A 13,040-nucleotide genomic window follows, 5' to 3' on the forward strand; every position below is an offset into this window, starting at 1 on the left:
ATAAAGAAATCAAATCAGTACTCACAACAAGGAGACGCACACACACGCTGCTGTGGTCTGTACAGAATGAGCAGAAAACTAGGCTTGACAAACTCTAAAGTGTGCTGTGCTGATTGCAGGGTGGATACAGGTGCTCACTAATTGAGAATACAGCAGTGATAGGCTAAGGTCAATCAGCCCTGTGCCAGCCAACAGTTCTTAATTGAGGTCAGCTGGACCTCAGCTCAGTACTTGAGTATATTTGAGCTGGCCTTTTCCACATGCGGTGTATACGACATGGATTTGTAAACACATTTTGTTCAACGCAAAATGCTGCGTTCAAGTTCAGGAGACTTAGGAAAAGAAAGCAATTCTCCTGAATGCTATGCCTTCAGGTATGGCATGGAAAGGAGAGGAGGGGCATGTGCATTTCTTTCACCATAGTAAATGCTGCATTCGTGGTCTGGAGAGGGACGTTGTTTTACAGACGGGTAAAAGGGCAGGGGCTGAAGCCCCCTTTGATGTCTATGTGTGCACGTCCCTGATCCATGATGGTTTAACGCAGAGGGTGTACACATGGAACCATTTTGTATTGTATTGTACACTCCAGAGTAAAGTTAACACTCAAAAGTGTCTGCGGCCCACCCATCTGACCACTTAACATCGCAGACAGAGGTCTGTCTTTATTTATTTATTGCTTTTTCAGAGCATGTTTTTTTTTTTAAATGATCAATCAATCGTTTGTAAAAAAAAAAAAAAAGAAATCACACCCGTGTGAACTGAGTGGTGCAAGGTCTTATATAGCCTGATCAGCTGTGGTCTGACGTAATGTCAGTGACCATAGTAACCATGCTCATTCTTTTGGGCCCCACGTACAGGTACACACAAACACGGATACAAACAAAGCTGGTTGTTGGAGTGGTTTGCACCACTCAAAAAAGAAGTATGATACCAAGGCACTCTTGTAGAAAAATAAAAAGCCTTTAATTTGAAGTGACTAATGCATTGCAGGAATTAAAAATGCGCGTTGCGGCGCAACTGCCTTCATCAGGGTGACTCATCTTCTTCTTTTTTTTTGCATCAATTCTGTCACCCAGATATACCAAAGAGCACCTGGTTGGAGATTGCTATACTCTGGCCAAACAGATGCACTCCTTCCTCTCCTTTTTCTCAATCGTTTGGATCAATGGAACGGACGTAGTATACTTATACGTAGTATGAGAAACCTTTTCTCCATCATTCTTTAATCCTTCAAATCTTAGTGTTTTGTCAATTATTTGGGGGCCCAATCGCAATATGCATTAAACAGCCCCCCCCCCCCCCCCCCCCCCCCCCCCCTCCCCCCCATTCCACAGGGTGAGAATCGCTGCAGTAAAGTGTAGTACAGACTGTGTACAGTACATCCATAGTGTTCATTTATTATTATCGTTTAACTGAACGATAAAAAGCATGTTATACTTCAGGTCGGGGGGACTATATGAAGATGCCCGGAACACCTGAACCTCTCCCAAATCACCTTCCCCGCACACACACACGCACACACACGCACGCACACACACACGCACACACACACACACAGGGGGGCCAAAGGTTGTGTCTCATAATAAGCAGCCATAATGAGAGGTAACACCGGAGTCAATTAGGTGGGTCTCTTATATGCTGAGGTTTGACACAAGTTGCACTCAGGAGGAAGAACACGTTGATGCGGTCAGCACAGAATCACTGCTTTAAACACGGGGATGATTATTATTGTGCCAAATGGGTGGTGGGGGTGGGGGGGGGGGGGGGCAGCAAGGTCACCGTGGAGATGTCGAAGCTACACACTTTTTGGAAGTCATTAGTGGGAGGTTTTTTTTAGGGGGGAGCGAGAGGATTTTGTTAAAAAAAAAAGAAAAGTTACAGATTTACTGAATATGATTACAAGAGTGCCTGTCGGCAAATCATTAGAGTAATTAAATCATTGTTTAATTATTCGGGGGAAAAAACTCATGCGTGCTGCACGGGGTATATAAGTCATGTCAGGGAATACACAAGAGCACGCACGCGATACAAAGAACACACACACACGCATGCACGCTCACCAGAGTCCAGAAGTAGCCTGTGGTCATGTCAAAGTAGGCCGAATAGTCGTAATTGTGATGTTATTGTCAGGGCATTTAATTGTGCCCAGCCACTGACCTTTACGCTTATAGAGGTTGATTGTTTAAGCTCACTGGAGTAGTTATGCTCTAAAAGACGCTCGGAGCAGTTGAGGCCTTTCAAGAGGCAGCAGGGAATTGCCAGGAACCAACATAGCCATGCATATTCTATACCAGGAACCAACATAGCCATGCATATTCTATATACCAGGAACCAACATAGCCATGATGCATACTCTTTTACCAGGAACCAACATAGCCATGATGCATACTCTTCTACCAGGAACCAACATAGCCATGCATGTTCTATACCAGGAACCAACATAGCCATGCATGTTCTATACCAGGAACCAACATAGCCATGCATATTCTATACCAGGAACCAACATAGCCATGCATATTCTATACCAGGAACCAACATAGCCATGCATGTTCTTCTACCAGGAACCAACATAGAACATGCATATTCTATACCAGGAACCAACATAGCCATGCATATTCTATACCAGGAACCAACATAGAACATGCATATTCTATACCAGGAACCAACATAGCCATGCATGTTCTTCTACCAGGAACCAACATAGAACATGCATATTCTATACCAGGAACCAACATAGCCATGCATATTCTATACCAGGAACCAACATAGAACATGCATATTCTATACCAGGAACCAACATAGCCATGCATATTCTATACCAGGAACCAACATAGCTATGCATATTCTATACCAGGAACCAACATAGCCATGCATGTTCTTCTACCAGGAACCAACATAGCCATGCATATTCTATACCAGGAACCAACATAGCCATGCATATTCTATACCAGGAACCAACATAGCCATGCATATTCTATACCAGGAACCAACATAGCCATGCATGTTCTTCTACCAGGAACCAACATAGCCATGCATATTCTTCTACCAGGAACCAACATAGCCATGCATATTCTATACCAGGAACCAACATAGCCATGCATATTCTATACCAGGAACCAACATAGCCATGCATGTTCTTCTACCAGGAACCAACATAGCCATGCATATTCTATACCAGGAACCAACATAGCCATGCATATTCTTCTACCACTTTGTCCTGTCATTTTCGCTGATTGGGTTCCGTGTGTGTCAAGTGACTCGGTCGAGAAACAAAGTATGAATTGTCTCTTACACTCCTGATGCACTATACGTCAAGCACCGTGCGTGCATCAATCCTATTCACATTGTCTTTGGTACATGGGAGTATTTAAGAAAATGTCAGGAGGAGGAGGAGGAAGAAGAAGAAGAAGAAGAAGAAGAAGAAGAAGAAGAAGAAGAAGAAGAAGAAGAAGAAGACTTTTCCTGTGTGGTGTACGACTGTACGGTAAAATAAATCAACTTCATGTGAGGAGCGCTGTGGGCCAAACTGCATTACTCATCGAAAATGGAAACCAGCTATTGTTTACTTTTACCACCGGCAAACTCTGCTTAAAGGCATCCAACTCAAGGTCCTCTCCTTGTTGTGGCTGCAGGGAGCACTATGTTTACACTCACACCTAAACGATGATGTGAGCTTGGCAACAATGCAGAGTGGATGGGAATAGAAACAGAAACAGCAGTCCTTGTGCCCATATCATATTATGCTGTCTGCAGCACCGTTTTTCCTCAGGGTCGTTTTTTGTATTTATTTATTTATTTTTTCCTGCATGTTTCAGAGAGAATATATCACTCTCAGAATGCAGAGAAGAGTTTTGCAATGCACCAGGGAGAGCGCCGTATACAGGGTCTGCATTCGGAGACACTCCACAGGTAAGTTTAGGATTATGCCTGAATTAACACATTTTGGGCGGGAACCCCTTTTGGTGTTAGCATTATGTTATGCTTTAGCTATTGAAAAATAGCAGATCTACAAGCTCATAGCGCGCCACCGAGTGGCGCGCTACGAGCTTGTAGGTCTGCTATTTTTGAAAAATTGAAGAACCACTGACATAGAAACATAGCTTTTTCAGAAAACTGTCAGGATGTAGAAGACATTTTTAGAATCTGATCTCAAGTCAAAATGGTTTAAGCTTGCGGAAAGGAGAAATACAGTACATTGGCAAGGAAGGCTGCTATTCCTGGCCCTGTATGCAGCAAGTAGCCCAGGCAAACGGGTGTTATTCCAACTCTTAACTCGGGTCGATGGGGAGCTTGTGGGCCCTTTGCCCATGCACTTTATGAGGACTCTTTACCTGATTTAAGACCATCTCAAAAAGAAAGAAAAAAAGGTGCTCGGGTAGTGAAGTGCCATTCGCCTCAACAACGGTTTCACCCGAGAGCCTATATGCACTCCTCCGGAGAACTGCATACCCGTGCATACTGTGCCAAATGTGCATTTGTGCGGCACATGAATATGCATTTTCTATGTGAGTGAGTGGGCTCCCTCTCTCCACTGCAATACCGTCGAGCCTGTCAGGGCATGGAATGGCACTCCCAATTTACACACACACATTACCCACGCTTCTCGCTTCTCTGGCTGTCACTGGCTTTCATGTACAAACCCCCGGTGGGACTGCCAGGGTCCCTGATGAAGGGCTTGCTTGGCTTGGATGGACCCGAGTGTTGAACAGAGTTGAGCCAAGCCAGGCCCAGTTATGTTTCTACTGCACTGACTGAGCTGCGATCGCGTGTGCGTGCGCGTGCGCGTGCGGGCAAATATCCAGAGTCAAGCCGAGAGAGAGAGAGAGAGAGAGAGATAGAGAGAGAGAGAGAGAGAGAGAGAGAGAGAGAGAGAGAGACACACACACACAGAGGGCCAGATAAGAGTGATGCCCGCCCTCTACTGAGGATTGAATACACACAAGGTCATGCAGAACACAGTCTTGCGCGCACACACACACACACAACAGTGAAAGGCACGCCCCCTGCATGGCTGCCCACTAAAATGAACACTCATGGATTGTGCGGTCGGTGTGGCTGCTTGGCCCCGGATTAACCAATTCTGACCTGAGATCAGATTCTAAAAATGTCTTCTACATCCTGACAGTTGTCTGAAAAAGCTATGTTTCTATGTCAGTGGTTCTTGGATTTTTCAAAAATAACAGACCTACAAGCTCGTAGCGCGCCACTCGGTGGCGCGCTATGAGCTTGTAGATCTGCTATTTTTCAATAGCTAAAGCATAACATAATGCTAACACCAAAAGGGGTTCCCGCCCAATATGGGTTAAGAACAGATTGATATGGTGACTGAGCCAGGTGAACAGTTGCACTCGGCAACAACACATACTGTACGGCTGAGCGCCAAGGTAAAAAGGGTCTATGCTGCTGTAACCCACCCTGCACACTCTGCACAGCCTCTCTCGGACTCTCTGCCTCAATCTCTTTCACCCCCTCCAGGTGTTTCGAATATACCAGTTAGATCGCCACCTTTCCCCCATTTTCTCTCGCCGTCTCATTGCTTCTGCCTCTCTCTATCTGATAAGGATAAGAACCAGCTTTGCCCTGGAAACAGTCTGTGCCCTGTGTGACTCTTTTCTCTTTTCTTTCCCCCCCACCGGCCCTCTGCAGAGAGAGAGAGGCTGCATTAGAGATTTATACCCCCTGTCTGCACTCTGAATCGCCAGGGTTGAATCATGCCGCGCGGTGCATCGAGAGCTGTGCCCGCGCGCCTGGTGAGTGAGCTCTGGCGGATTCACCCACTGAGCAACTGAGAGGCCATCACTTCCATGCTGTCAGAGACGTTACCTCGCCAGCCCATAATTATCTCCGCTAGCAGGGGGCCCCAGCTCTCTTCCCCTCTATCTTTATCTCTCTCTTGCGCCGTGCTCCCCCCCCCCCCCCCCCCCCTCAAATCGCATGATTACTGGATGTTAACATAGGAGATTACTCTGCTGAAACAGTGTGCACAGCAGTTATGGACTGTATGCATGCATACACAGCTGTACACACAACACACACACACACAACACAAACACAACTTGATTGACACACTGACTGAGGAATATACAGGCACGCACTGTAGGAAGGAATACACTTAAAGTTACTTGCAGCTAGGCTGAAAACCATCATACACACTTCGCCAAAGGGTTTTTTTATGGAACGCTGCAGCCTGCAGGCATCTTGAGAAGGCATCAGAGTCATATATGTAGACCTGTGTGTGTGTGTGTATGGGTGTATGTATGAAAGTAGGTACATGTGTATATGTATGTAGGTGTGTATGTATGTATATGTATATGTGGAGATATGCATATATGGAGGTGTGTATGTATATTTTTCAGTTATTTACCTTTCTTTCTTTCCGTGATTTGTTTTGATCTGATGTTATGCTTTATTAATTCTGATGTTCTTGATTGTTCTTTATGATTGTTGTTTTTTAATCCTGTCTGTAAAGCACTTTGTAACTTTTTGTTTGGAAAGGTGCTATATAAATAAAATTCATTCATTCATTCATATGCAGAGATCTCACTCACCATGGTTGGACTTGGAGGCGTGAACAGGAGTGTAGTGGTTCTTGGACGACGATCTGACTGGCGTGTTGTCTTTTGGGGAGCCATTCATTGCCGCAAAGTTCTCACAGTCGTACTGTGAGATGGGTATGGGCCCCTGCTGCCTCAGAATGTCCGCCAGCGCCCTGGGAAAACAGCAAAACTAAATTGAGTCAGGAATTGTGTTCCTCGCAGAAAAAGGAGTGTTTTTTATGGGTATGATAAGCATCTTTGTAAGAGTTAATGCAATCATGTGATGACGCCTTGCTTTCTACACACGTTAATGGCTCCAGGACGGCTTTATTTAACCAAATATTGTGTTATTGCAAACGGGTAGGCAGGGGGGGTTGGTCTGGGTTATTTTTTTCCCTGCGAATATGACAGTTCTCTTGCGAGAGAGAAACAGCGTTGGGGTTTTATGATTATCTAGAGTAATTGGGTTGAATACGAATGCTTTTCCGACCACACCAGGTGCATATGGAAGTGTGATGAAGCCCCCAAGGGGCCAGAGGAGAAGTGAAGGAAAACCAAGCATGATGAAAGAAGAAAGAAAAAATGAAAAGAAAACAAAAGGAAAGCTGTGTTTATTTGCTTTTCTCTCTGGCATCGCTCCTGATGAGGAAATCAAATTATCCCGTGTTTCTGCTGCAGGGAGGGACACACAGTACGCTTGTATGACAAATGTATCAGCAGCTTAACCCATTTCGGGCGGGAACCCCTTTTGGTGTTTTAAGCACCACGTTATACTTTAGATATTGAAAAATAGCAGATCTACAAGCTCATAGCGCGGCACCGAGTGCCGCGCTATGAGCTTGTAGGTCTGCTATTTTTGAAAAATCGTGAAAAAGGGGTGCAAATCTTTCGCTCTTCTTTCAGAGCGAACGTTTTTAACTCAAATCTTTGCTTCATGGGAGTTCCCTGGAACTACATATTTTCAGATGGGGGTCGGCGGCCAATTACAGATAATTCTGACATGACATGAAAAAGGTTGAGCACCACTGACGTAGAAACAGAGGTTTTTCAGAAAACTGTTAGGATTTAGAAGACATATTTTAAATCGGTCTCAGGTCTAAATGTGTTAACCTTTGCAACAATGTATATATTTTCTTGTTTGCCGCGGCCCCTTATGCGTTTCGGCTTGGCGTCCTGTAATTGAATTTGTTCTGCAGCCGGCTGAGTTGTATATGACCTTAATAATAAAATAAAAAAACCCCGACCTTACTGTTATCCATTACTCACCGTCTTAAGATCACTCAAGTGTTGAATTAAGCACCCAATATAAAAAGAAAAACTATTTAATCTAGAGGACATAATATGTGTGTGTCAGCGTTTGTTCACTGATGTGGCCCACAGCGGCGCCACATGTGTTGTCCAGCCATGTATGATGATGATCACCCTCGTATGGCGAGGCCACGGCCGCCCCCGAGGGGAAAGCAGGAAACAGCCCAGGAATCTATACACAATATCTATAGATGGTATCTTGTGTCTTTAAAGCATTCAATTCCAGTCTCAATCTAGCACGCGCACACGCACGCACACATGCACGCACGCACGCACGCACGCACGCACGCACGCACGCACGCACACACACACCTGGATGCCGCATCATCATGTGTTGATGTGCGATGGGTGCATGGCAGAGAGAGGAGTACAGGATGTGGGAGTATAGAGTGTTCATTCTTAAGGCTTCATTCTACCTGCACACTTGCACAGGATTTGAACTCAACCCACGTCTCCTGAACGAGCAACCACATGTCTGCCACTCGTCCCATGCAGGGCAATCCCCGCTTGACTTGAGATATTGCGCGTATGTAAGCAAGTAATTAATGAGTAACGCGTGTGAGCTTCAGGAATTACTTGTCAATACGACTATACCCAACAACAGAGTCTACATTTTTCAACTGAAGAGCAGGGAGACCACCTCCAACCACTGCAGACTTACAGTATAGATACTAGTTACATTATATGGACATACTGTACCATACAGATTGGTTAACATATAAGTTCTGATTGCATCATTATAACTATGTGAGGAACACAGAGGTACACAGTTCAATTCTCAGTGTTAATTTAACTCTGAGAGTGTGCACATGTCTTACATTTTGGAACACTCTCTGAGTACTAAAAGGGTATACATTGATGTGTGTGTGTATACCTTAGCCTGATGTGTGCGTTTCATGTGCATCACGTGCATCTTTATACTGTGTCTGGGCTATTGCTTGTTTCCATTTCAAAGAGGGGGGCCATTTTAATCTCAATACAGCAACATCCTCCATTAACTCGGGAGAAATGGACTCTTACGGGTCCATTTTGACACCCTCGGATAAACCAAGGCTGAGGATTTAGAAGTCAGTCGTTCATGCGATATTGATTAAAAAGACAATTAGACAGATTACGACATAAAGAGGATACAGTACAACGCATCAAACGTGACACGAGCCATCTGTCTCTCTTTATCTCTCTGACAAACACACTTTAAACACACCACACACAGACACATATCCAGGGTTAACTAAACTGTGTTAGAAGGGATCATTTTTAAGCCCTCTGTTAATGCTGCAGTCTGTATAGATTCCATGCCCTATACTGGGATTGAAACACTGGTTTCCAGCGTAGGAGACCAAACTTCGACCTTAGACCGTATCTAACAACATTTGGGGAGGGGGAGATGTTGCACTTATGAACTTCATGCAGGGCTACCTGTCAACCAGTCAATGCGGTACCCAGCTAAATGATGTTAACTTAATTTGCAAGAAGTCTGCACAATTAGACAATGTAGAAGAATTGTTGCTTTGATCGTTTGCATGTTATCTCTCCTATACCACATCAATGCACGGAATTGTGGACAAAATCGACAACGACAACAAAATGGTCTTTAGTTTTGGGTCCGCAAGGCTAAATGTCATCAAATGGTGGTCCGTGGCTCAAATGCCAAATACATAATGGGCCTTGATATGGAAAAGGTTGAACGCCTCTGCTTTAGGCCTACACCATGGGGTCTAAACCCCCCAATGGAAGAGTAGGAGGACTACCTCCTACACTGCAGATTATTTAGCCCACTCTACCATGCAGATCATGGTTAAGATTGTCATTGTATCCATTGAAATAAGTTTTGGGATTCCGGTTTCAAAATAACTGAATATTCTACTGTGAAACTACACTATACCAAAAATCACTTTGATATTTCCCTTTGAACATTTTTCTGCAATTATTTCGGTCTTTGGAGAGAAGCCACACAGAGGGACTCTGTGTCCCAGTATCTGCTGTGAATCTAATAGAATGTGAGCTGAAAGGCATTGTGGGTATCAGTTTGGCTTTAGAGATGATCATCTGTTAACCCATTCTGGGCGGAAACCCCTTTTTGTGTTTATAGCATTGTGTTATACTTTAGCTATTGAAAAATAGCAGATCTACAAGCTCATAGCGCGGCACCGAGTGCCGCGCTACGAGCTTGTAGGTCTGCTATTTTTTAAATATCATGAAAATGTAGTGCAAATCTTTGAATATATTCTTTCACTGCAGCAAATGTTTTTAACTCAAATCTTTGCTTCTGGGGTGTCCAACAACATATTATCAGATGGGGGTCCGCAGCCAATTACATATAATCTGGGGGGTCTTTGACATGAAAATGTTTGAGAACGACTGACATAGAAACATGCGTTTTTCATAAAACTGTCAGGATTTAGAAGACATTTGTAGAATCATCCTCAGGTCTAAAGGGGTTAATTAATTTCAGGCACAGCACGTTGTGGGAGACAAACCACAGCATGACATTAAGCCCCTTTGGTGGTGATGGTTTCTGCATGCATTTAGAGTTAGACAACCTCCAATGCATCACTGCCATTCTGGAAGGCATATAGTGTAGTGTTCCACCCTTGTGTGAAATGGAGTTCATGTCATGGTGTTGAGTCATGGCTGTCGATGGCAACATGTCGTGGCCTGTGACACACATAACGCCAATACAGCGTTCTCTAGCATCCCCTGTCAATATCTGCCCAGCATGCGTTCAGGTCAAGGTTATACATAAGATGGAGCTCTTGGTGGGTTTCCGCATACTGTATAGCCTACTGCACATTGTGTATAGGATGGACAGTTTACACAGGAAAACCCTCCATGTTAATTTAACTCTGAGACTGTCACCAAGTGGACCAGTAAGGGTCCATTTGCACACTTTCATACTTACAAATTGATAAATTAACTAATTAACTGAGTATTTCACTATATGGTGCAGATATTTTTCTATTATCATGACTTTTATAGGCAGATATTTCGAAAGGCCATGGTGCACCTGATTAATTTCCCCCCCCCCCATTATGTCGTGTACAACTAAAGTATAAACACCACATAGACTCACCTATGAATATTCATCTCTTGAGGCGGCTCCGTGGCTTTGTCGTAGGCAACTTTGGCCGACACTCCCAGCACTATGATAAAGGCTATGATCCCACAGGTGATGTACACGGCGGTGTTCGTCTGGTCCATGCTCGGGTCGTACGTCTCGCCCGTGGGGACGGGCGACGGCGACACGGTCTTCACCCAGTCCGGCGTGTGGTAGTTCTTGCAGGCTTGCTGGTCCAGGCGGTCCTTCTTGTACTCGCAGCAGAAGCGCAGGTAGCACGTCCCGCAGCAGAAGCGGTGGTTCGTGTTGTTGCACTCGAACATCTTGTCGTACTGTCCGCTCACGTCGTAGTAGCCCAGGCAGGTGTCGTGGTTGCTGGTGGCCGGCGGGGGGACCTGCGGGGTCTTCTGCGGGACGGCCGTGGGCACCACCGCCGTGGCGTTGAGCATGGCTTCTTTGGGCTTGGGGGTCTTCTTGGGCACCTTGGGTACCTTCTTGCCTCCCGCCGTGGCGGCGCCCAAAACGCTCAGCGGGTCCAGGTAGATGAGCAGGAGCAAAAGGTGCCTTATCCCCATTGCGATTAACTTGTCGACTCACTTCTGGTTGCCTATATAGGCGTGAACGTGGTGTCTTTTGGACGTGGAGTGCGGGGTTCAGTCCTCCAGGGTTTTCGTAACCCCGGCGTCCCCTGCCAGCCCGGTCTCTGGTGCCTTTACCATACTCGATAATACAGCAGCGGGTATTGCCGACGCCATTTGTGCGGTCAAGCAGCAGCTAAATTGCGATATTTGTTCAAAAGGCGATGGCAGTGCATGAGGAACAGCATGTTCTGTCAATGGCTCTGTGCGTGAGTGTGAGAGAGCACCGTGCGCTTTCCTCTGGGCGAGGGGTGCTGAACTGGAGGACCGTCGCGCTGTCCAAGGTGCTGATTCTGGAGACAGTGCTGTGGAATCTGTTCCTTACATCTTGTTCAAGTAAAAAGTTCTGCTGGAGCGGAGAAACACACGGAACGGTTCATTAAGCATGATCCTCACGCAAGGAGTGTAGGCTATAGGCTATACGTGCGCATTGACTGCGAATGTAATAAAAACCTACACAGGACTCGGACTACTGCTCCGTGTGTGCGTGGCTCCCGTGCACGCTAAGACACACAGTATGGTCTCGTTTACAAACAATTTCCCTTTTCTTCGGTTATGTCTACCGTTTAAAAATGGAAGTAACCACGACGTAAACTTAATAAAACTGTTAGTTAATTGTCTCACGTGCAAATAGGCTTTGCAAATTGGCTTCGAATGTGCATTTGTCCATGTCTCTCTCTATAGCTTCTATCCTTATGCTTCAAATCCTAACGTCGATCAAAATAGCCAAAGCAATATTGACAATTTAGACGGGAGATATACAAAAATAAAATCGGTTCAGATATCATCATGGGGTAAAGAAAACAACAACAACTGATATGATGTTTACATTATTGATGCTGATGTCCATGTGTGTCCGGCCGGGTGAATAATAATACAGCTGCAGAATTCATCCTACCTCTTGTTAAGATTCCCTCTGACGAGTTGCTCTCTTAGCTCTCTCTGTCTCTCTCTCAGGCTCTCCGAAAGTGAGGAGAATATCAGCGCTCTGACCGAAACCCCTCTCTCCACTTCTTCTCCTCCTCCTCCCCTCTCCCCTCCAACTCCTTACATCACTTTAATGCTGGCGTCACAACTCAGCCAAAGGGTCGCTAAATTACATTCTCTCGCTCGCAGTCTGCCTGGTTATTGGCATTAACACTTCTAAATGAAATGCCTGCACGGCGCACTCTGTCTGCATAGAACGAACAGTTGCTGCCCATATACTAGTCCACGACTGGCACTTGAGGTTTGTGCAGCAATTTGTGACCCTGTCCTGTGCGTCTTTGCTTTGGGTTTACAGGTTTGCATTTAGCCCCCGAACAGACTATTCAGATGACAGTCCCACATCAACTTTTTCGAATGATAGCCTAATCGTTCGGGGTGAGCTCGTTTTCATTTGCCCCTGCATGCACGCCACGGTCTGCCGCCGGGGCGGCTTGCACTGCCAACTATATCGTTTCCAGGATGAAACACATGAATTGATTTCTTAATCTCCTTTAATACAGTCTTTTCAGACAA

General features: G+C 45.3%; 1 protein-coding gene across 1 annotated transcript in view; it reads right to left on the minus strand.

The window, feature by feature from the left end:
• LOC306915470 (shisa family member 6) overlaps positions 1-11,711 on the minus strand; it is an 86,724-nt gene extending 75,013 nt beyond the window's left edge. The window contains exons 1-2 of the mRNA XM_079492805.1: positions 10,918-11,711; positions 6,549-6,709 (exon numbers count right to left, since the gene is read on the minus strand). Coding sequence (XP_079348931.1) covers positions 6,549-6,709; positions 10,918-11,477 — 721 coding nt within the window. The 5' untranslated portion in view covers positions 11,478-11,711. The remainder of the gene's footprint in view (positions 1-6,548; positions 6,710-10,917) is intronic.
• Positions 11,712-13,040: the final 1,329 nt, after the last annotated feature.

The sequence above is a fragment of the Electrona antarctica genome (assembly GCF_951216825.1).
Source record: "Electrona antarctica genome assembly, chromosome: 22".
In the NCBI taxonomy this organism is placed as follows: Eukaryota; Metazoa; Chordata; class Actinopteri; order Myctophiformes; family Myctophidae; genus Electrona; species Electrona antarctica.